The 25,407-nt window shown below is 50.5% G+C and overlaps 1 protein-coding gene across 1 annotated transcript; it reads left to right on the top strand.

The window, feature by feature from the left end:
• The first annotated feature begins 13,566 nt into the window (after positions 1 to 13,566).
• Positions 13,567 to 24,941, top strand: LOC144138451 (protein argonaute-2-like). The gene is made up of 3 exons (XM_077670733.1): positions 13,567 to 15,587; positions 21,417 to 21,546; positions 24,235 to 24,941. Exons 1-3 carry the CDS (start codon positions 13,582 to 13,584, stop codon positions 24,889 to 24,891), a joined length of 2,793 nt encoding a protein of 930 aa, XP_077526859.1. The 5' UTR covers positions 13,567 to 13,581; the 3' UTR covers positions 24,892 to 24,941.
• Positions 24,942 to 25,407: the final 466 nt, after the last annotated feature.

Genomic DNA, 25,407 nt, shown 5'->3' with positions numbered 1-25,407 from the left:
GACTTCTTCAGAGGGCTTTCAGGGGATATTTTTGACGGCGTCTGTCATTTCTAGGCACGGCCACATGACCGGTTGGCGGTTTATGCGTGCGCAGGTTTGTTGGAGAATAGTGGGAGGGACGAAGGAATGCGGGCACACAGCTATAGGTTTCATACCCGTACTGATGGATGGCATGTCCGTTGTACTGGTGCGAGATTTAAACGCAGAGGTTAAATGGCGATATGGGACCTGTCCGCAGTCCTTAGTGGTAGAGTGGATTGGGTTTGTGTGTTAGGCTATGTTCAGGTTACCGACGGAAAACCCGTATCGGGATCTATGGGCATAAAAAATGCCCTGTCACGCAGTTCGGTTGGCTGAGACGTGAAGTGAGTCATTCTTTGAACTTATTACGACAGTTGCGGCAACAGCCTGAACCCGGCCTTACACAAACAGCGAGATGCTTACGACGCAGGAGGGACACGGGCAGTTCCATGTTCATCGGCAAGAACAAAGCGTGTATCCGTCAGATTCATTCAGCTAATAGGCTAGGAAATATGCTCCATCGCACAAATTACGATAAACGTGTTTTGTTACGTGCACTCCGTGGACTGCGTCCAGCTTTGCAGGTCATCCTTCTTCACAGAGTGGATGGGCACTAATTTTGGGGGGTAATTTGCATCAAATCCACAAGGACGGGGAGACGGTGACAAAAAAAAAAAACGTATGTGCACAGGAAATATGTTGTAGCAGACGACAATGCGATCCGGCATCCAACAAGTGACGTCATTCGTAGGTGGCGCAACGGTATGTCCTCGAGGCCAATAGTACGTTGTGTCTGTTGGTTAGTCATCGGAGGAGTGCCATAATTGCCGCCATGAAAGGCCAGTTGTACGAAGTCATTGGACCGATCCTGCTGAATGATTAGGTCGAGGACTCTGAGGCGGGAGACTATATGCGGACCGTGCGGCCTTCCACCGTTACTTCAAATTGGGGATATGTAGGGGTACGTGTAGGGGGAGGGAGGATAACAGCTCAGACTTGGGGGGGAGAGCAAGTGAGTCCGGCCAAGGCGGCCTGGCAGCTTACTGAATGGCGCCTGCACGGAAAGTGCTAATATGTCCGTCATTGCCTCCTAGTAATCAGAATCTGATATCATCGGCGTATATGCCAAAGCGAAGGTGCAGGATCTGTTTGAGAGATTGGGCAACAGGCAGGATAGCGAGATTGAAAAGCATAGCGGAGAGTATGGCCCTTTGGGGAGTACCTCATCTGGCTGCTAGTGTGTGGGCACAGGCGTATGGTGGCTATGTGGTCACAGAGGAAAGCCTTGACATAGTTGCATACCTTCAAGCCCGGTGAAATGGCTGAGAGGCCTACCATCATTGCCTCGCGAGTAACCATCTCGAAGGCTTTTTGTAAGATCAAGCACCAGCACGGCTGCATTGACCACTTCGCTGGGAGGCTGGATAATTTAATAGATCTTGCGCAGATGGTTTAGGTCTGAAGCATTTCCCGCGGGAATGCTTCGGTTTGTACTACTTGGGGGGTGAGTCTGGCTAGGATGACGTGTTCCAGCACTTCGCCAACGCAGGAGGTAAGCGAGATGGGGCGGAACTGATCGAGGACTTCCGGTTTGTCGGGTTTCGTGATGAAAGAGATGACTGCTGTGCGCCAGTCTGGGAGGGGAGGGCACGTCTCCAGTAGTGATTGTAGTATTCGGTTAGTTGTGCGATGGAGGCGTCGTCGAGGTTGCGGGGCATCTTATTGGTGACAGAGTAGGAACTGGGAGCTGAGTCGCATTTGATGGTGTGGAGAGCTGTCGTGACTTCTGCTTCGGTGATGCAGCGTCGAGTTGTTCGTTATCATCCGCACGATAGGTTGGAAGTGGCGTTTGCGGTCCTTTCGATATGTATATGTAGCGAAGCTGCGTCATGCTTTCGGAGAGGGAGCCAGGGATATTGCGCATGAGTCTGTAAAGATAGAGTTCATGCATATTTAGTACCTGGAAAAGGACCTGCTAGCAGACTGAAGCCTCGGTGCTGGATGATGTTTGACGAGGCATGGATTCGCTGACACTCGCATGCCGTGTAGTGCAGGGTGCCAGGTCGGGGCAGTAGCTGCAGGCAGCGGAGTAGGGGTGTGGCTACAGGGGATATAGTAGAGTGCCATGGCGAAAGGAGTTGGTTTGCAGCCGGCGAAAAGCTGTCGCCTCGGCTCTGAACTGATGGGGGTGTGGTGGCGGCAACCTTGAACCTTTTTGTATCTACGCATTTTATTACGTGAGTCGTTGTCCTATAACCTGAGTCGACGTTTGTGTATTAACGTACTGTATGGGCCCAATAATAGAAGCATTGCTAAGGGCGCAGTTGTTTTGACTCCCATGTTTTATTCGTTATAATCCGTGAAAAAAAAAGAGTGACATGTAAATTGAAAAACTGCAGTCGTTTGTGAGGTGATGGTCGGTGTGTCCATGCGTTAGAGGTGCGCAACTATTGGAAACTTCGAATACTTTGCGAGTAGCGCTCGCCATTGGTTTTGGCTGGAATTGCTGTTTAACCGTTCGAAGTATTCGAGGTTTTCCAGTGTGTACCCAAAGTTTAGGAATAATAGAGCAGTGAAACATGATGAAGGAAGCTCGCACTAACATGTAAGACTTGAAGGTAGGGAAGCTGTACGCAACCTTCACGATCGTCACGACAGTTTAAATCCACGATTGTAGCCGATTTTCCACTTCTTTGCTGCCGCTACGAGCTTTGTTTTATCATTGTTGCTATAAATGTGAGCTTCCTTTATTTTTTGGAAGTGATAGTCATTAGACATCACCTTGGAGGGGCGTATGCTATGACGTGTTTTTGCCGTTCTGAGCAAGTGACACCACGATTACGGCGAACACTGAAGTTTTTTTTTTGCCAGTCTTTCCCAATCTACGTAGTGGGTATGCTTGGCTTGACAAACGTGCGCCCGGGACGCTGGACGGTCGCCGCGAGGCATGCGCTCACGTGCGCTTGTCATTTTCTTGATATTATTAACTCGGGACACCGAACTCCAACGATTTTCCAAACAGCTTCGCTGTTAAAATGGGCTCTGCCCCACGACACGCAAACTGTCAAGCTTCACCGCACAGCGCGCACTTTTTTGGATGGGTTGGCTTTTTTGCACGACGCCAGAGCTCTGTGCGAAAGCTTATTGCAATGCGTGCGAATGTTGGCAAGATTTGAAGCCACCACGTTCAGGTACAAACATGCAGAGCAAAGAGTAGGGGAACTAGTGGAAACTCACGCAGTCAAAAAACGCGGAGCCAAATGTGTATGACAGCCATCGCTCATATTACCTGAAAAAAAAAAAAAAAAAAACCGCTACGCCGAGTTGCCGCGTATGTATATATGTTTCCGCCTGCCAAAATAAATCCAGTGGTGAGTGGTACTTTGTTTGTATACGCCTCGAGCGCGTCCTGTAGGGGCGCCACTGAAATCCCCCTAGCGGCCCGTTTCGAAAGCAGCCGCGGGAGTCCGCGTCCCGCTCCCCACTGTCGCCGCTGCTTTTGCGGCACGTTCACGCCGGAGATTTACCGTTTGCGGGCGTTTGAAATCCATGTTTATGTGGAGCAGACACTCTGTTCGCACATGGGGTGTGTTTACGCCAACCGATGTCTCGCCCCCCACACCGCACATGGGGTGTGTTTACGCCAACCGTGTTTACGCCCCCCCCCCCCCCCCCCCCCCCAACCGATGTCTCGCAAAATAGCAGTGCATTTCGCGTATCGTTGGTCTGGTGAACCCTACCTGGCTTAAGTTTCGACGAACGTCTTTAGCATGTCAGAAGCTGCACTTTTTTTTCATTTCCGTTAGAACTATTATGTTTCTTCCGCACTTGCACAGTATTTATTTTTCCGTGGTTTCATTAACTTGCCTTGGTTCTTGCTATAAGGCGTGCGTGGGCACCTATTTAACGACGCACAGGCTTGAAATATACTTAACATTTTCGCATGGTTTATATTCTTATAAAAGGCACAAGTTATTGTCAGGTATTGGATAATCACATCCCCGAAAAATAGTTTTCTGCGACGTATATATACGAAGCGAAGTCGCATTCGTTGTCCACGCTGCAAAATGAAGTCAACCTCTCACTGTACCAGTATCAGGTCTGAACGAGGCGACAGTAGAATTCATTTGTCCTTGACGTATTTGGAGGTGACAGGAGTGATATGTTGCTACCGTCGCCGACGCCCGGAAGAGCGGCGACGAAGCGCGCAGAGCCACGTCCACGGGTAGCTCTTGCAGGCGATCGCGTACTCTACGAAGACGCAGCTGCTTTTTAAGTGACCTAAACGTACTCTTTGCTATAGACGTCACCATAACATGTTTCTTTAGGGCGCGGAAAGGTGAACAGAAGCAAAACAGAACCAAAACACTCCACGAGCTCCTATCAGCCACGGAGCGCAAGTCCCGTCAACGCCGCGGAGAAGCGGCGGCAGGCGGCACAGCGATCGCGAAGCTCGAGGCGTATAGCTCTCAACTTTCGACTGGGCGTTTTCTTTTTTTTTTTTTTTTTTGGGGGGGGGGGGGGGGGGGAGGCGTTTTCAAAGATGAACGCAAACCAACTCGCCCAGCTTTCTTCTGTTTTGATTTTTGCTTGTTGTGTGCGCTCGCACCACTGTGCTCCCTGGCTCGCTAGCTGTTGACTGCTGCGCCACCGTGTGAGGCCACAGCTGCTCACGTTTGCCTGTCCCTGTTTTAACTGCAAAGTTGTATAACTTGCCGAGCTTTTTCCGTCCGTCGCTCCAAAAGACCTCGAAGCCTCAAGACAGAAATGTGGTTAGGGAGGTCAGGGGAATTCGAACCCGGCATCTTTGTGCCGTGAAACCGGCAACATCACCACTGGTACACCCCAAAGGCCCAAGGGGCACGGATCTAGCAACGGCGGGGAACAATAAAATGTGCAGCCAATTGGAAAGAAAAACGCCTCCGATGGTCGGACTCGAACCTGAGCCCCTCGCGTTATGAAAAAGCGTCTGTCCGATAGAGCTATCATCGCATTCCGTACGCACAGCAATTCTTTTGGGTTCTTAGCGCGGGCGTTGGCTGTGGACTTAACGGTGGGTTCTAGCGCGTGCTATACTCGGTGACAACTTAAGAACGGCACCGGAAGTTGCCGCTGTGCCTTATCACCGTAGCCGGATGTTTCTCCGGGCGGCGCAAGTAGGGCGTTACTGGGAATATTTTGAACATGGCGTGAGCCGTTCCTGTGATTTTTTGGACTTAATATGCTTATAAACGACTCCAGTGACGACAAACAAACTGCGTGAGACAAGGCAGACGATATCACGCATTCTTAGCAAACCCCTTTGAAAACGCGCGCACTGACGTCACGGGTCCGGCGCTTTGGCGGAGTGATACACTACATGAGGTGGTGCCGTTCTTGAGTTGTAACCGAGTATAACGCGGTCCACTTTGGAAGAGGTGGGAAAGACTGCGGACGAAACGATTCGGGCAGGCTGCCAGTCACGAATTTTCAGCGGCAAGTTCGGAAATCCGTGCAAGGTGCAACAGCCTGCAGTCTCCGACGAAGGAAGAGCCAGCAGTCATGATCGCAGGAAAGTGTGGTTTAAATTGCTGCACCGGCCTTCTGAATGAACCTGTTGCCTAGTGTCCTTAGCGCGCTTTACCGTTTACCGTGTTAAATGAAGCAAGAGTAGCCGTTTGCCGCTGAAAACGAAAGGATTGCACTCTGCGGTTTCTGCATTCCGGCTTACCGGCTCTGCCGAGTAGCGACATCTGGCGAATTTGTCGCAAAGCAAATGACACAAACGTTTGTTGCCCAGAACTGTTCGCTTACGCTTGAAATGGCTTGAATCTTAGACGTCTTAGATTGAACTTTCACAATACAATATTTTTTTTTTAAAGAGCCGTATACTTCTACTGTAGAGCTTAAAAAATCGAAAACATGACGTTGACGCCGCCATCGAGTGGGAAGAATTAGGACAAAGTATTGCATTAACCAGAATTCACGCCACCGCTAAATATTTCGATATAAAATGAGTAAGATATATTGTAATGATTCCGCAGTTACCTATATTACCTTGCCCTTGCCCAAGACGATTTTGAAAGCATAAAAGAGCTATGCTAGTTCATAAAGGCATCTGAACCATTGGAAGCGTGGGAAGCTGGAGTAGGGGCGGAAATTTTGCTCGCTCATTCTAAAAAAAATTGTCATTTATCGTGCTCCTGATCATCATTTAGCAAGAATGTAGTAAACAACATCAACTAAAATTGCTTGCATGAAGCGCAGAGCACAGCGCATTTGCTGTGCCGTAAAGTTCCGGAAGAACGCCCACCCAAATTTAAGTACAGTGATATCAAGTGAAAAATACGAGATGGGCGAAATTTCGGGTCAAGCGCGGAAAGGACGAATATGTGACCGCATCTACACATAAAGAGATGATTCGGGTTTGTTTTGTTCACTCATCGGCGCTAAAGCCATGGATTTTACGGGGTGGGCGCGCGTCTTTCAGTAAATTGAATACAGTAATACCTCGTTAACTCGAACTCGCATATCTCAAAAAATCGGCTAAGTCGAAATTTTCCGCGGCACCGAACGTTTTCCTATACGTCCCATGTATATTTTTCCCTTTATCTCGAAGTATTTTTGGGTCGGATTGCGGATAACTTGAAATCTTGACTGGGAGTGGAACGAAAATTCAGCCGCCGGACCATTTCACAAGATTCACGCGATGCTGCCACGCCTGAAGTCCGTCTATTTTTTTTTCTTATTTAGCCGCGCCTGCCATACGTCGATGCTTTCCGCTAACGTAGGGGACGGCAGAGACGACGGCGATGACGAACCACCTCGAGAGGTGCCGGCATCTTCTGAGACGAGAAATTTGCTGCGCTTGCTTCGAAATAAGGTCGAGTGCAGCGGCGGGGAAGATCGACTGATGCAATGCGTCAAGCAGCTGGAGGACGCCTTCATAGGCCCGAGTACGACCGCAAGGCAGACGAGCATTAGGCCGTTTTTCTCTGCTAAATAAAATGGCAGTGCGGTAAAACCCAGCCGGTTAAAGTCTCTTGTATGTTATTTTTTTCTCTTTTAAACCTGCACGAGAAGAAAGATTAGAAACTGCCGCTGAAGAGCCGGTAAGTAGTAGTGATTTTTCTGAAGAGCGCTCATTTTTCCCGGCGATTAGCGCAACTTTGCTTATCTCGAAAATCCGTTTATCTCGAAATTTTCCCTGGTTTTTACGACTTCGAGTTAACGAGGTATTACTGTATTTCACCCGTAAAAGGGGGTGGGCGATGTTTCGGGGGAGGGCGTTCACTCGGAACTTTCCGGTAATCTAATCAAAACGCGAGCGTACATTTCGCCGGCGCAGGGGGCTCGCTACTACAGTCGGTAGAAATTCTAGCCTCTGTATCGCTATGTAGCGACGGTAAAAATAAGTTACCGTTCACGGAAACTCTCGCGCATGCAAGTTCGACTTCCGCAATCACCAGTATCTCCTGCTCAAAGTCCGTAAAGACTGAAAACGTAGCTTAAAAAAAAAAAAAAAAGGACGTCGTCGTCTCATGTGCGACCCACTCGCTGAAGTAACCATGGTAACGACGACGCTCTAAACCAAACTGCCGGCGTCAAAAACCGCGGACATTCCGGCGACCAACCATGAAATGAGTGCTTCGCCTCGGACGAGGTCGGACTATGTCGTCATCGCAAGCCGCCGAGCCAACAAATAGTTCTGTCTCGTCGGGGTAAAAACTTTTGTTAGCGTGAGCGAATATGCTTACTATTTTTGGACTTGTTTCTACAAGAACTATAGAGTAGATTTCTGACACAAACAAAAACACTTTGAAATCCATCCCAGGCCCCCTTTAAGCCACCTGTACGAAAGGTGCGCACAAAAACGAGCAGAGCAGCGCACGGGCAATCCCCTCAGGTGTAGTGATGTGGGTTCCGAGCGCGGACGTCGCCGCACCGCCTGCGCCTCCCGCGACGCCGAATGGGGACCTCGTTATCCTCCAAGAGACAGTTAGGCTGCCCGTTCGCAGGGGGCCCGCGGAAGCAATCATGACAACCTGTCCTCTATTTCCTCAATTTCAACCTCTACTTTCAATTTCTAACCAATTCTCAATCGTGTATACTTTTTCTGTGTGTTAGCGGTTAGTTATCTACTTTTTAGTAGTAAGCTGGAGCATTAGCCCCCTTCATGCCCGATTCCTGACCAATACCCCGCGTGGGTATGCCTTAATTAGACGAGGAACAACAACAAGATCTGCCCAGCGTCGCGGCCAGTTCGGTGTAGCGAGTGCGGCGTGTGCAGCGTCTGCCGTTGGCAGGTGTAGGCTGCATTTCAGGACCGTGAAAGAAGGACTGGCACGGGCGCAACGTCCCGACAGCGTCAGCATCGTCAACATTTCGGTGGGACGAGTTTCGGGGCGGCCAGGACATGGCGAGTGCCGGCCCGGGATCACTTCGAGGAGGCATGCAGCGGGGTGGCGGCGCGGCCAGGGGTCCCAGAGGCAGGGGTGGCGGACGAGGTAAGAACTCTTGCGACTAGAGCCACTAAGTCTGCATGGCTCTATTCCTAATTGGACAAAGTCCACAACAGCGTCGTGCCTGGAACATTGAATTCGCTTAGTCGTGCCTGGTACCGTTCTAAACCTGCTAGAACAGGGCTTGGTGTGCTAACGCTGTTTACGCGTCTTTCGTGACACGCATTGCGCGCGCGCCTACACACAAAACGTACCATAGTGCCGTGTGGCTGTTTTTTTTGTCTTGCTTTGTTCTTTACCGAACCTGGGCTGCGCTTAAAATACGAATTTTATCGCGTCTTTGGCTGAAAAAAAAAAAACAAGCAAAAAAAACAGCCGAAGGTTGCACTTAGTCGCGCAAGACTTGAACCATATATGAGCTGCAGGATTTATTTCTACGTGAGCACTAAAGGACACACCACCACGCATTTGTACAAGTGTGTCATTGTTTATTTATGTTTGGTCGTTGCTTTTCACTGTGTTAGTAATCGTCATATGCGTCGATATCGTCGTGTTCCTCGTGCCAGGCATTTCATGCGCGGTAGCGCTTGACACCTATAGGGGCGCAGCGTCGGCGCGTACGTGCATGACGCACGCGCGGCGTTCCTGGAGTCGCGTAGAGGTTTCGTGGAGCAGCTGTGGCGTTGTTGGTTGCTAGGCAACGTGGGGCGCTCCTTAAGGTTGTCGCCATTTTTTTTTTTTTTTTTTTTTGCGGAAGGCACTGCGCGAGCCGGGGACGCTCGGAGTTCGCCGCGAGGCACGCTCTCGCGAGCGCTCCGCATTTTCTCTTGATATTTTTAGCCCGTTACGTGTCGCACATTACAGCCAGCTACAACAGCCTGCGGTTAAAAAAATGTAGCCTTCGCATGACGCCGTTTTCGGCTGCTGCGCAATCCATTGTCACTTCAAAGACTTGGCGGCGCATTCGGCGCGTAGTGTATTTGAAAATGTTTTGCCCTTTAAATGCATATCTGTCGTTTTTTTCTTAATGACTGAAAATGGCGTTATTTTGATATGTCGCCAATCCATGCGCCTGCGCCGCACTATTTTTCGAGCGTCTCATCTCCGCTGTTTCAATCTTTGTCTGTTTTAGCGTAGTTACAGCAGTAGGCTGACTTTTTGATTTGCATCTCCTCGCAGTTCGTAGGGACGTTGACATTCCGTTTGAATGTTTACGTGTTGAAATCGGAACTTTGGATCGTTCTGCGACACTAATGGCGCCTGCCCCCTCCCCCCTCTCGCCCTCTCCGCCCCTTCAGTGTGAAGCGTACCGGCGTCACGGCTGGTAGTTCCGTTGGGAGAACGTGCAGAGTTTGATATCGCTCTCACAATTTTGATATGCCAGGGGAAACTCCGCGAAAAATCTTGCTCAGAGTGATATTTATTTATTTATTTATTTATTTCAGGTACCCTCATGGCTCAGAGGGAAACACTTAGGGGAGTGGTACATCAGGAAGTTCAAACTGTACAAACATTGAACACATATGAAACAAAATGTACAAACACTAAACCAATAAGAATGCATGTGTACTACGCAAATATATAGAAAGGCTTAACACAAATCTACACAAATATTGCCTGTTGCATAGAAAACTAACAAAACTAACACTCGAAAGTGCATGCCAATAGAAATAACAACATTTTAACAGCCGCGGTAGCATTTGCACTCGTAGCGCCTGCGTCACGTCCACGGCCGCTTTTTAATTAAGCGGCTCACGAGATCACTACGCGGGGGCATTCGCAAAAACTGCCGCCGATGCGGATTTCACAGTGCTACGGCAGCTCTGCTCTGTGATATCCCTCCAACGGTCACGTGGTCAGCTTTGTTCGCACAAAATCCATCGTTTCGCGGCACCCGCTGAAACCGAAACTGCCACTGGCCGCGTTGAAAATGCCTCTAATTAAACGACCGTCGCACGATGATGCAAATGAGGTTTCTACAGGTTATAAGTAGGTCACTAGCTACTTATCGCAAAAAAAAACAAGATGCAAATTTTTTGTGTCAGTGCCCCTTTAAGGACGTATTAGTAGAAATTAAGAAGAAATGGACGTGGGCAGGGCATGTAATGAGAAGGCAAGATAAGCGTTGGTCATTAACGGTAACAGAGTGGATCCCTAGAGAAGGCAAGCGTGGCAGGGGGCGGCAGAAAGTTAGATGGGCAGATGAGATCAAGAAGTTTGCGGGGATAAATTGGTCGCAGTTAGCACAGGACCGGGGTAATTGGAGATCTCTGGGAGATGCCTTTGCCCTGAAGTGGGCGTAGATAGGCTGGCGGTGATGATGATGATGATGAATGGCTTCTTGGGAGTGCCTGTGTTCGATAGAGAGGTTCAGTAATTCAAACCTGCTGTGGCAGCTTATGTATTGGTTCTTGCCTGCTGTGCAAATGCATGCTGCAATTGTAAATAGTAGCTTTGTGGGTCACAAATCTGGCTGTGACCTCCTTCAGATACGGGTTAGAGTTCGCCTGTAAGTTTGAACGGCAGCGCCATTCTTGTGTCATATCTTCCATAGGGCAGGTTTTAGCAGTATTGCAATGGTAACTAAGAGATACCATTTTTGCATCTCAGAAGTGAAATACCTTTACAGTGTCGCAAGCTGTGCTGTGGTACTCTGGCAAGTGTGAGTATACGGTTACATTTTTTCATGGAACGGAAGACCCGTTTCTTTCTTTTCTTGTAATTCCATTAAGCAGGAGCCACACATACTGCTGCTGTCCCCTCTAATTTTTACACAACTCGTGGTTTCCTTTCTGTGCGAGGTAGTGTTAGATTAAGAGGTGCCAATGAGGTCGGGAAGATAATCGTCACCCTAATGAACACGCCAGTGTGCTGGGACTGTGAGCTTCCATTCAACGAGGTAATTATTCCCCCCGTTGCAGCCATTTGTTGGCGCTGGCGGGGTCAGGTCTGTTGTTCAAGGAGACGACGGAAGCACCAGGGTTATACAACGCGGGAAGCGTTTGCGTGCAACCTAATATACTGCGTACACACTCTGGGACCGAGGTATTGAGCTGTAGAGATCGAGGTGCTTTCATTGTCTGATGAAAAATGGGAGCAGCGGTGCGCCGCCACATGCGGCAGTGATTGCAGCTCCGAGACCGTGGCACAGACGGAAGCTTCTGAAACGTCCGTCCACCGCGTGGAAAGTTTAAGTTTACTAACAACAGCCAACAAAAAAATGAAGCAGCTTACCAAACAACTGGGAAGAAAACTGCGGTCGGCTCAACGGGATGTGGAACAAAGAATGACGGGAGAACGTTTAGGGACAGGAAAAGAGCGGCGTGTATCAGGCAACAAACTCGGGTGGAAGATATCATAGGTCAAATTAAGAAAGACAAACGGACTTGGGATGGCCGTGTAGCTAGACGAAATGATAACCGGCCGACCACCTGGGTATGTATACCGAGAAACGGGTCTAAAAGAAGGAGAAGGCCAATAACTCGACTGAGGGATGACATAAGAAAATTCGGGGACAAAGAATTGACTCGAGTGGCGCAGGGCAGGAGTGCTTGGAGGTCAATAGTAGAGGCCTTCGTCCTGCAGTGTACCTGAGCAGAATGATGATGATGATGATGATGATGATGATGATGGCGTCATAAACGGGTCCAAGTGGCACGCTTCTGACATGCCGATAGACGAATGTTCTATTCCTGAGGAAGTCTATGAAATGCGCTTCCATCTTGCGTGCCTGTTGCTAGTGCTTTACCAGCGTGCGTGTAAGATGGCTAAGCGGTCGGATGAAAGCTGGCCCCAGTTGGAAATTAACATAGCGTAAACTCGATTGCCAATGCTGATGTCAAGAGGACGCACGGCTGAAATTTGTCGAGTACATTGGCAGAGTTCGTCGGAGTTTATAAAGCATCTTCTCGACCAATAGCATTCCTATATTTGGTCCCACAAACTTGCGTAGTTGTTTCGTACCCTAAATTAATGAATTCAGTTTTCCAGCCTGCCATGCTGGTCTCTGTCGTCATGACAAAAGAGCCTAAGGGAATCAGAGTAGAATCTTTGAAGGCTATTCACATATTGCAGGCTATTCATAGCTTTCCAAAGCTGGAAAACTTATGGGCAGGGTTGCGGTTTGATGCGCAGAAAAGGACGTCTTCGAACCTTCAAAGAAAACAACGTGTAGATTTTGACACGATTTTCTTTATTTGCTTTCTGCGTGTTTGCATCTTATCGTGCTCTAAAGTTTCACATTTTTTCTGGGCTTTTTGCAACAGCACGTTTTGTAGCTCAAAAGCTTGCCATTTAGCCGCGCGTGCTGCCCTTTCATTTCAACCTATAATATTATAATTGTCTGCAAAACGCTGCAATAGTTCTCATACGATTGTTCCTCGTTTGGAAGTTTGATTACAGAAGCCATTTTTGTTTCACCGTATTTGAGATTGCATTATAAGCCCTCATTCACACAGCCGTCACCTTCTCCGTCACGGCACCGTCACGTCAAGAAACCGCGACGGAGACGTAAACGAGTAGCGTTCGTACTGGAGCTCTCCGTCAGATTACAGGGTCGTCTGCCTAGTGATCAGTTTAGCCTAGAATTGAGCGTTTTTAATCTGGAAGGTAAAGAAAACGGTTTGTGCTCACTTTTCGCTAAATTTAGCCGTAAAAATTTGTTTTCTGATTAGCTGGTTTGGCGCGGGGCATGGTCCCGTCACGTTGACGTGACGGAAGCGTAGAGCTCGGCCTCCCGTCACCGTCGCACCGTTTTCGGCGAGAAATTGGCCGAAAAACGGCGCCCATGACGGAAGACGGTGACGTGACGGTGACGTGACGAGGTGAAAAACGGCTGTGGGAATGAGGGCTAAGCATGTGCCGTGGTTCTCGCGCACTCTGGGCTGACACTACATAGCACCAGTTCACCCAACCTGTGTATGAGCACAATGAAGGTGAGGTCACCGGTGTTCACGGGAGAATTTTCGCCGGGCTATAAGATGCCGTGCTCCATTTAGTTGACGTTTATTGGTGTACAAACATCTAAAAACCTGTATCCTCCGCAGATGACCCTGCTCAGGGCAGCCAGGAGCCTGTGCGGGCACCTGGTGAAACGGCAAGTGGTTCCTTTGCCCAAGCGATGCTTGGGCGAGCTCCTCAGGCCCAGCCGCGTGGTAGGGGTCAGGCGAGGGGTGGTGGACAGGCACCGCCTCAGGCCCAAGCACAGGTGCCACCAGTGCAGCCACTGCAGCCACCTGCACAGCCGGTGGCGCCCCCAGTGCAGCCATCTGTGCAGTCTGCGGGAGAACCAATGGACATGGGCGCCGTGAGGAAGGCCCTGCCCCAGCAGATGGCCGTGGCCACCCAGAAGAGGACGCCGTTCCCCCAGCGGCCTGCCTACGGCCAGCTGGGACGGCCCATCAACCTGCTGGCGAACCACTTTGAGATCCAGGTTCCCAGTGGTGACGTGTACCACTACGACGTCACGGTGCTCTCCCCCTCCAAGCAGGAGGCCAAGGTGGCCGACGAGAAGAAGATGCGCTGCCTCAGCACGCGCATCAACCGCCTGGTCATCGAGAACCTGGTGGCCAAGTACCGGGGGGAGCTCAACCGGTGCCTGCCCGTGTTCGACGGCCGCAAGAACCTGTACACGCGCAAGGTGCTGCCCTTCAAGGAGCGCACCTTCAAGGTTCCCTTCAAGGAGGACGAGCGGGAGCAGGAGTTCGTCGTGACGATCCAGTACGCGGCCACGGTGAACTTGGACGCGCTGCACGCGGTCTACCAGGGCCGCACGCGCGTCGTGCCCCAGGAGGTGATCCAGGCTCTGGACATCATCATGCGGCACGGCCCCTGCGTCACGTTGACCCCCGTGGGCCGCTCCATCTTCTTGCCGCCGCGCCAAGGCGAAGATCCCGCCATCGGCGGCGGCCACGAGGTGTGGTTCGGCTACTACACGAGCGTGCGGCCCGCCCAGTGGAAGCCAATGGTCAACATCGACCGCTCAGCTACCGCCTTCTACGAGGCCATCCCCGTGCTCGAGTTCATGGTCGAGGTGCTGTCCGAGGGCCAGCAGCGGCGACTGAGCCTGCAGGAGATCCGGGCCCTCGACCGCTCACAGTGCATCAAGCTGTCCAAGGAGCTGGCCACGCTGCGCGTCAAGGTGCTCCACCTGAGCTACCCGCGCAAGTACCGCGTGGCCAAGGTCACCCAGCTGTCGGCGCAGCAGCTCGAGTTCAATCTGGACGACGGCTCGCGCGTGTCGGTGGCCTCCTACTTCCGCCAGAAGTACCCCAAGTTCATGCAGTACCCGCATTTGCCATGCATCCAGACGGGTACGCCCGCGCGGCCTGTATACCTGCCACTGGAAACCTGCCATATCGTTGAGGGCCAGCCGTACCGCAGGAAGCTCAGTGAGCGGATGACGACAAACATGATCCGACGGACTGCGCAGCCGCCCCAGCAGCGCTTCCGGTCCATTCAGAGCTCGGTACAGGACCTGGTGCAGAGGAACAAGCCCTTCCTGGACGAGTTTGGCATTAAAGTCAGCACGAACCCGACGCCGGTGCAGGGCCGCGTCCTGGACCCGCCCTCGCTGACCTTCTTTCAGAACCAGACGGTGAAGCCGCGCGACGGCGTCTGGGACCTGCGCAACACCAAGCTGTACCTTGCCAAGCCCATGGAGCACTGGGTCCTGCTGAGCTGCGGCTGCCGCACGCGCCGCGACGAAGAGGACAAGCTGATTGGCATGTTCAAGCAGGTGGGCAGCTCGTTAGGCATGCGGGTGAGCGACCCGCTGGAGCGACTGAGCGACGACCCCACGCGCACGCCCATCCTGAGAACCCTGCAGGCGCTCAAGGCGCGCCACCCAAGCCTCGAACTCATTGTGGTGCTGCTGGGGCGCAGTGCCTGCTACGCCGACATCAAGGAGGCGGCTGAAGTGAAGTTGGGAATTCGCACCCAGTGCATACTCCAGAACAATGCCACGGGCAAGTGCAACGTTTCCCTGGTGAGCAACTTGTGCCTCAAGATCAACGCCAAGCTCGGAGGCATCAACAACGGCTTGTTGCCCCAGGAGAAGCCGGCCATCTTTGCCCGGCCACTCATCATCATCGGTGCGGACGTTTCCCACCCTGCGCCTGGCGATAGGTGAGTGGAAGGGGGGGGGGGGGGGGAGGAGGGAAAGAAAGTAGGGAAAGCGGTGGTCCTGAGCTCTTGTGCATAAAAAGAACCGGAGAAAATGGACGCAGGACACGAGAAGGAGGAGCACAAACACGCCGCTTTACTAAAAACTGATTCATTTCGAAAACGTTTATATGCGATTCCCGCGCACGCGCACACTTTGGCCAACGTGAAGAAGCGTAGTTACGTAGATAAAAACTGCAGTCGTTTATGAGGTGATGGTTGGTTTTTTCTAAACTGCCGTGCGGTCGCCGCGAGGCATGCGCTTACGTGCGCTTGGCATTTATTGATATTATTTACTTGGGACACCGAACTCCAGTGATTTTACAAACAGCTTCGCTGTTAAAATGGGCTCTGCCCCACGATGATGATGATGATTCCTATTGGTTTCCCCTTTGAAGCGGGGTGATGACATGTCATCTTACCAAAAAGGACTAATATAACCATGTTTTACACTCTTGGTTTAATACTAGCGCTGCTTATGGCAGGCCCTAAGGCTTATTAGGCCCGAAATACTTTCTTTTCCCTGTTACAGGTGGTAACTGTCCTAGGCAATATTCCCCTCTCTGCTTTTCGTCCACCAGCATTCTAATCTTCTTTTCGTCCCCTCGACAGCCTTGAAGTTAACTTCCTCACTGATACCCTTAAATCCTAGGGCTTCTGAAAGCCCAATATTCCCTTCATGTAGATTTGGATGGATACCCTCACATTCTAACACTATGTGCCGCATAGTTTCTGTTTCTTTTCCGCAGACCACACATACCCCATCATTTTGTGAATACTTCCCCACAAAACTCTTAGTTCGCAGGCACCCTGCTCTAGCCTCAAAAAGCAAAGCACTGCCCTGGGAATTATCGTAGAAATTTTCCTTTCTGATGTTCACCTTCTCAGCCCTGTACATCTCTAACGACGTTTTAGCTTCCATTTCACACGACACGCAAACTGTCAAGCTTCACCGCACAGCGCGCACTTTTTTTGGATGGGTTGGCTTTTTTGCACGACGCCAGAGCTCTGTGTGAAAGCTTATTGCAATGCGTGCGAATATTGGCAAGATTTGAAGCCACCACGTTCAGGTACAAACATGCAGAGCAAAGAGAAGGGGAACTAGTGGAAACTCACGCAATCAAAAGTTTCCCAGGAGCAAGGTTTCATATATTTTACCGCTTTCATATGAAAAATCAGAAGCCCCTCCGTCTAACGACGGCGACGGTTAAATATGCCGCTGGCGTCGCCGACGCCCGTAAGAGCAGCGAAGAAGCGCGCAGTACCGCGTCTCCGGTGACGCGGTAAGCTCTTGTTGGCGTTCGAGCACTCTAATCAGGACGCAGCTGTTTTTTTAAGTGCCCTAAACGTACTATTTACTTACAGACATCACAATAGCAAGATGTTTAGGACGCGTAAAGACAAAAAGAAGGCCAGCGAGATTTTTTAATCTGCATCCTTTTCAACGTAAAATTCAGTTGAGTTTTCCCGCGTTCGCTTAGCGGTCGCCATCTGTTGACACCTTCGGCAACTACGCGTCTCCCGTAGGAGCCGGTGTGATCTATACCTATAAACATCCCCCTCGCGAGGGGCACGATCAAATGCAGAGCATTTCCGGGGGCGCACGACGTTAAGTAGGTTGCGTTACGTTAATGTTGTTGCACTTGTGGCAACTGCTGGCGAGAGAGCGCTCGTCAGCAGTAATTTGAATGAGTCAACGATATAAGGCGCGTTCGTAGCGTCCCATTCTGTGTCGGCTTTGTGGCGCAGTGGGTAGAGCACCATGTACATTGCGTTCCGCCCGCAGGGTCGAGGGATCGAAACCTGGCGCCGTATAGTATTTTTTTTTTTATATAGTGTAGGGGGAGGGGTGCGGACTACGACAGGACAACGCGGGTGACATCGTGAGTTACTGAAATGCTCTGCATTTAAAACTGATATTGTTTGTCCGCTAAGACCACCGACCCAAGCAGCAGAAAGTGCGAAGCCCAAGCATGGCAAATTATCAATGGTCAGAGTGTCCGAGCTTGGCAATACCTCGACCGCCATTATTGGGTGGTGCTTGGGAAAGGTGACAAGCCAACAACTGGTCAAGCTCTGGAAGGACAACATTGGACAATGCTTGGCAAAGCGTATTACCGTGATAATGCCCATGCATGGACTCTATGCTATTTTCATGTGCATTTCTGGCTTTCTGGGCAGTCCTTATGGCCGCTGCCTATTCTATGAGTTGCCTCGCGGCCCGATTTCTGCTTTATTCGTGCCATTACACAGGAAATTACTTGATGGGCACACATTAATTCATTTTCTCTAGAATGACACGTATAAAACAGAAATGAAGCCGCAAGGCACAATTAATGAACTGCATCAACTTTGGGAACCGATTACCTGACTCCCCAAAAACAATTGAGCACCATAACACAGCAGACCAGTCACGTTCTCCCCTTTTCTTCCCTCTCGTTCGCCTTGCTGATTGGGCGGCAGATGGATGCTGCTGACGTGGGGAATGAGGACGAACTCGTTATCTGCTGGCACGTCGAGGATGCGACAACCACAACATCTGAGAGAAGAAAGTGTTTATCCTGCTCTATTTACAGCGTATTCACAAGAGGTTATATAGACCTAAATACAAAGCATTCCCTGCAGCCCAATCAAAGAACATGAATTTACCTTTCGTGAACTTCCAATTGGCTGCAGGCGAAAATGTCCGGCCCGTGTTCCTTCCGGCCAATTCTCCGATGCAAAACCGCCTCTGTCAAGGCGATCATTCGTCGCTTGTGGGTTTGCACGGTCCTTGCCTCATTCTTCGTATTTCAGAGGGTCACCTCGAGTTGAATGGGTCTTCCGCAATGTGGTAGTGCTTTGCCATTGTGGTGCAATCATCGCGCCACCTGCGAATGCGTCATAACGCACCCTGCGTGCACTGGCATTGTCGGTTTCGCAGCGCTGCGCGATCCTCGCATGTCCACGGCCACTCGCGCGAGTCCCTCGCAGAGCGGAAGCACTTCATGTGATGCCAGAGTCAGCTTGTTTCGGCGGTGAGTGGCCTCTCCGTCTCCTGGTCGCCGCAGCTTGGTCGAACAGGGTGCAACGTACAGGCAATGTTGAGGCTGTGCGTCCTTCAGGTGGTTGCGGGTCCTTCCGAACCCAACAAGACCTCTTTGCTTACTTTTTTTTATTATGCACGTCAAAGTTATACCAAAAAATTAGTAGTGGCTTATCTGGGCTATGTCAGAATATACATAGCGGGAGCTAAGGTTCAGCTGGTTAGTCTTAGGTTTCCTGGTTGTGTAGGATTAGCTGATTATCATGCTTTCGGTGCTAAGACGATTTCGAATCCAATTCAATCCAATGCAATATTATCCAACCCAATCCAGTCCGGTCCAGTCCAGTCTAGTCCAGTCACTGCTCCTCGCGCATGCGCAGTACGGCTCTCCAGGAGCCACGCGAAACGGCTATCAAGCGGCTCCGGCAAACCGTCAGACTTGGATACTCCGCAACGGAGGCGCACAGCTGGGCACGCGCCGGAGCCAGTGCGCCTGCCGCGGCTATGACGTCACTCCTCTGGAATGCGCAGACCGGCGAATGTGCAGACCCAATTCTCTACACAGCCGCTCTCCAATTGGATTGGATTTCTAATCCAATTCAATACAATCCCATTTAGTCCAATCCAAGCCAAGCCAATCCAATCCAGTCCAATGCTCCTCGCGCTTGCGCAGCACGGCCCTTTAAGGTCCACTCGAAACTGCTCAACCTCGGCCAGTGTAGCTTACGCTGGGTGTGTTCAGATAAGGACCATAAGGACAGCCAAAGTGGTGCCATGACCATTTTTTCTTTGAGATGAAACTTAATATTGTGTAGATTATTGTATCTTCATCATGGAACTGGCATTAGTTCAGGGAAGAAACACCATCGTTGATTTAATAAAAAAATATTTAAAACGCACTCGGGCTGGGCTACTTTTCACATTGCTTGGTGTGGCAACTTTGGGGACCTGTAAAACGAAGCAAAAATTTTTCCAAATTTTCATAATTTTTAAAACAAATTTTTAGAAACTTTTCTGCTGGATTCTTAAAAATTAAGTTTGCAATATTTATATTTTTTGAGAAAATATTTCTCAAACTTAGTAGCGAGAGCAATGTGGTTCAAAAGTGGCACTTCTAAAAAATTCTTTTTACACATCGCCCTAAAGGCTACGCTGTCTAGTTTTGTATACATGTTTACGAGGGGCTGCTGAACACCTGATACTCTTCTCAATGCACTAGAAAGAAAATTTATCAAAATACCGCTTCATAAAATGCGACTAAAAATTAAAATATGCAAAAAAGGCCCACCTTTCGACATCATTTAAAAAAAAGCATGTATCGCAATTTTCGCGATATTTGCACCAAATTGCACTCAATTCCTGAATATTCTAGAAAGCTAAAAAGATGTTGCATTATTTTTGTTCCAAGTTGGAGAAATGAGGTTGCATTCAACACATTTTTTAATGTCCGTTCAAAGGTTGAGTAGCCGTTCGCAATGAAAAAAGACAAATAGTTATGGCTGTTTTTTACACATTTTAAAAATAATGCGACTGACATAAAGAAAACTTATCATAGTAATCATATTTACCCATTGTTCAACTTGTCAGTTGCGGAAGGCATTAAAATAATTGTGAGGTTTCTCAGGTTGTGTCTCCCACGAGCGTAAGGCTGCCATTTTAACACAGTATTTCTTTATCGCCTTGCCTTAGCTGGGTCAGAAACCGATATGTTCGATTTCTGACACTGCTTACTCATACATTATTGCTAATTTAAGCCATTGATAAGCAAGCAACCACGCTGCTGGCACTGAGAATATTTCACATGCGGTCGTCATGGTCAATGATGTATTTCCGTTCGCCTTCCCAACTGTCCGTTTTTCAAGCTCCTGGCGATAATAAATAGATGTGCTTCGCGAACATTTAGTCTTTAGTTGTTTAGTTTAGTGTTTAGTCTTTAGTCTTTAGTTTAGTTGAATCGAGGAACAGGCAGACACACATGCGGATGAAGATTTCCGCGTTCAAATAGCCCGAGAGCTAGGTACCAGTGGCTTGTGGTTAGTTTAATGCCAGTAAACGAACTGCCCTTGACGAAATTCTTGAAATGTCTCATCGCCATAAGCTCCCGTCCAAAGACATCATAGTTGGCTTGCGTAGGCTTGAAGTGCTAGAAAAAAGAAGCTTCTTTCTATGGATTGCGTACCTTTCGTTTTGCAGAAATGTGTCCACAATGTCCAGTGCATCGTTTATTAAAGCAAAGTCCATTTGTTTAGGGTTGACAAGAAATGCAGCGCGGTGCGTAATCGTGACGAGAGTCGTCCATTGCTGTGCGGCTGTAAATGTTTAAGGTGCACTCTAATTTCTGAAAAGATCCGAACGTGGGTACGTAGAACGGCAGACCCAGGAAAAATGTCGTTTTAAATGCAGAGCATTTCAGTAGATGTCACCCGCGTTGACGTCCGTAGTCGTAGTCCGCACCCCTCCCCCTACACTATATAAAAAAAAATACTATCCGGCGCCTGATTTCGATCCCTCGACCCAGCGGGCGGAACGCAATGTACATGGTGCTCTACCCACTGCGCCACAAAGCCGACACAGAATGGAAGGCTACGAACGCGCCTTATATCCTTGACTCATTCAAACTACGTCAAGAAGCTGCTGATACAACGCATTCACTACCACAAACTCCCCAAACACTAAACGTTAACGCAATACACCCACCCCCTATGCGACGCATTTACTCGAGTTCCCCTCGCGGGGAGATGGGCCCAACTTTTTCTTTCTTTGTGCAGGGTGAAGCCATCCATTGCTGCCTGTGTCGCGAGCATGGATGCGGTTCCGTCCAAGTACCGCGCGGCTGTCCGTGTTCAAATACAGCGCGAGGAGGCCATTGCCCGGGTAGAAATCATCGAAAATCTCCAGGTCAGTTAACTGATATCCTGATAAGCCTAATGAATTCGGTTAGATCCTGGCCGCGATGGTTGTTGTCCTGGTGGAGGCGTAAATGAGTCCAACTTCCGGCACGCATTGAAAATCTCCGGGTGGTTGAAAGTAATCCCAAGCTGTCCGCTGCGGCGTGCCTCATAGTTCAGGCGAAGCTTTAATGTGTGAAAATCCAATATTTTTAATTTTTAACATTTTGTGTACTTTTTCTTCCTGCCTTTTAACATCTTTGTGCTCGGAAAAATGTCTAGGTAAGGGAATTTCTTGCGCGGCAACTATATTTGGTGGCAGATATAAGCGAGGTTCGGCGTGGCCGAGTCATGTCTCCACCTATGTTCATGAACAGCTTAACCATAACAAAAGTTATCTGCGCCTCGTCGCTGCAGTTGGCCGTTCCTTTGCTTGGCACGAAGAATGCGCTGTATTTAGAAACGTTATACGGTCGTTTTCGTGATTTTTGGAATTTAATTCATTGATAAATTACTGCAGTGGTGAAAGATTGTGTGAGGAAGAGCATACCGTATTTACACGATTGTAGGTCGACCCCTTGCCCCCCCACACGCACACAGAGCACGCCATTAAAGAAAACACAAGCGCATTCCACAACCAAAATATATCGGTCACCTGACGTATACAGTTCGCCCTCGCCAGTGTCATCGTCTTCACTAGTGCTGCTGCGGTCCTACAGCTCATCAGTGTGGCCCACTGTGAGCCCAACCTTTGTTAAATACCACATCACAACATTGCGCAGAATGGCTGACCATGTTCACAGTGAGCCCGGCTGGTGTGACTTCTAGATTGTCTGCCGAAAGCCACTGTATATGGTGGCGCAAAAGGTCCTCGAAAGGCTTGCCGTATGCCCACGTCAAGCGGCTGAAGTTGGCCCGTCGGATCACTGGGGATTGCCACCATCATCACCACCACCACCACTAGAGACACGATTGTGCTCGTGAGGACGTCCTGAAATGGCCAACGGGACATGCCACGTGCATAACCGTGAGCCCACTAAGAGCAGGAAAAAAATGTCTGGCGAACGAGTGTTCGGAATATGATGTTCGGAATGGAAGCAAACACACACTTGCAACTACTCCGTTGCGTCCCCGATTTCTCGTTTGGCTTGCCATCGCTGGCGGTACAATTTTCAGTTTCGATTGGGGGTCGTTCCCCCAACTTCAGATTTTCACATTTAGATCAATTGTTGGACCTACAATCAATAAATACGGTACAATGCCACGCTTCAACTGCAATCTCCTTTCAAAACGCGCGCGTTGACTTCCGGATCCACCTCTTCGACGCAGCGAGACATTACACGAGCTATTGCTGTTCTTAAATTGGCCATGAAAAAAAAAAAAAAAAACAAGTTTGATTCATTAGAAAGGCTGCCTTCGCCTGACAACAAAAAAGGCAATTGCACGCAATATTCGAAAAAAATAAATGAGATATTAAAGAAAACGCGTGAAGCAGTGCAACTTTTCTACGACGTCACACAATCCTGTTTGTGTGACTGGTGGCCGCCGATCTAAGCACCGCGAAGAAACACGACTTGGCGGCGATTGCAGTGGGGTCTATGGATTCGTTTGATTTCATCACTTGTACCAGAGTCCTTCAATGCCTTTCTGGTCATGAAACTTCGCCATCACGCTATGGCAGAGCTTCGTACGCTGCCGCGCCGCGGTGCTGGTGTTGATGGGAGGGCAGCCGGGGGCGTGGTCAGAGCGCGTTTGGCAGGGAACGGACCACGGAATAAGATAAAACAGATGCTCGCCGCCTTATCAGCAGTGCGCTTTCACTTTACGTGTCGTGGGCCCCTCAAATGGACTTGTCATTTTGTGAGTGGCGAAAAAATTCGGTGCGAACGGGCATGCTGCTACTGCGTTCCTGCCTGCCGGTCTGACTACAGGGCAGTGGCGGTCGCCCGATGCCCTCCGATCTGCGGTGGTGCCCCTCGCGATAGCCTTTGTCCCCGTACGAAACTTGGCCGGGGGTTTCATGACCAGAGAAGCATTGAAGGACTCTGCTTGTACGCTAACGGGCAGTTAACGTACTGATCGAAATTCTTTCAGTGCTAGCCCCTATCACATCACTTTTGCCCATAACACGCCACTGTAGCGCGAAATTTGAAAGTTTTTCTTTACCTCGCATTTTTTTTCGGACAAAAAGACGTCTTTCGTGACTGGAACTGAGCTGAGTCAGCTAAGCCTAGTTGTTTCAAGTTGCTAAATGTTGTTTGTGGTTGGCGGGAGAGGAAAAGGAAAGGAAAGGCACTGGGGATATTTTGAGCTCGGCAGGGAGCTCACCTGCATACAACCCAGTGCAGGGCAGGGAAGTATAGGGGGAGTGGCAGGATAAAGTGGGGTGAGACAGGGAGAGAGAGAAAAAAGGCACAAATAGTCCTAGAGTCAGTCAGTCAGTCCTAGAAAGCTGTCAGTCCGGGGACATCAGTTCGGGCACTGCACTTCGGGCTACAGCCGCTGCGTGAGGCCGGTCGTCTCCAGGTAATGGAGCAGAAGGGCGAAGACTTCCCGTTGGGTTGCCGCAAGCCCCTTCTAAAACATTTTTACTTCACGGCCCCTTTGACTTGTACCTGGGCAGAGAGGCTTGACCTGCACCAGAGAGTGGCGAGGGCGTGTTCTTCGATGGGCCAATGTTGCTTTGTTGTTGCCGCAGGCCGTGGTGGTGGAGCTGATGAAGGCTTTCTACGCGGAGACGCGCCACAAGCCGGAGCGGATCATCTTCTACCGCGACGGGGTGAGCGAGGGCCAGTTCGCCGCCGTGCGAGACACGGAGGTGCAGGCGATTCGCAACGCCTGCAAGGATCTGGCCAGGGATGGCTCGTACCAGCCGCCGGTGACCTTCATCGTTGTGCAGAAGCGGCACCACACGCGCTTCATGCCGGCCAACGAGCGCGACGGCGTCGGCCGCTGCAAGAACATACCGCCCGGCACGACGGTCGACACGGTGGTGACGCACCCCGTGGACTTCGACTTCTTCCTGTGCAGCCACGCGGGCATCCAGGGGACGAGCAAGCCGGCGCACTACTACGTCGTCCACGACGACTCGGACCTCAAGTCGGACGAACTGCAGAAGCTCAGCTACTACCTGTGCCACACGTACGCCCGCTGCGCCCGCAGCGTCAGCATCCCGGCGCCCGTGTACTACGCGCACCTGGCGGCCTCCCGCGCTAAAGAGCATATCACGAGCGCCTGCAACGTGCCGAGCGGCAGCAGCGTCAGCTCGGGAGGCTCGGACCACGTCTCGACCGAGCAGTACAAGAACGCGGTCAAGGTGACCGAGCAGATGCAGAAGGTCATGTACTTTGTCTGACGAGAAAGTGCGCGCGCTCTCTGTCGTCGTGCTGTTCGTTTTTAATTTGATTGGACGAGTTGAATAAAATACGCTTTTATTGTGCTGACAAGTGGCCATCGCCTTTTTTGTAGCGCTAGCTACACTACGCTACCTCGGGCAGCCTTCGCAGGGTGGCCAGTTTTAAATGCGAATGCATTTCTTAGCCGCGGGTTGTCTTGCGTCGTTGAGTGGTGTGCGCCTAGCAACAGCTGTGGCGCGCGCCTAGCAACCGGAGCAGGTGCGGAGTAGCGGAGGGCAAGGGGAGAGGAGGAGCGCGCTCGGCGTGTGAGGGCGCTCGCATCGCGGAGCTCGGGCGGAGTAGCGGAGAGTTAGTGGAGAGGAGAAGCGCGCTCGGTGTGTGAGGGCGCTCGCATCGCGGAGCTCGGGGCGGAGAGAGAGCTCGCGCGCGGGCTGGCGCGGGTCTCTCTCTCTCCTTTCGTACCCCTCTCCGCTCGCTGCGCATATAAATGCAGGGAGCGCGCGCCTCTCTCCGTG

The sequence above is a fragment of the Haemaphysalis longicornis genome, unplaced genomic scaffold, assembly GCF_048455015.1.
Source record: "Haemaphysalis longicornis isolate Haplotype H1 unplaced genomic scaffold, Haemaphysalis longicornis Haplotype H1 scaffold_5, whole genome shotgun sequence".
In the NCBI taxonomy this organism is placed as follows: domain Eukaryota; kingdom Metazoa; phylum Arthropoda; class Arachnida; order Ixodida; family Ixodidae; genus Haemaphysalis; species Haemaphysalis longicornis.
The sequence above is the reverse complement of the archived record's forward strand: the minus strand, read 5'-3'. Positions and strand labels throughout refer to the sequence as shown.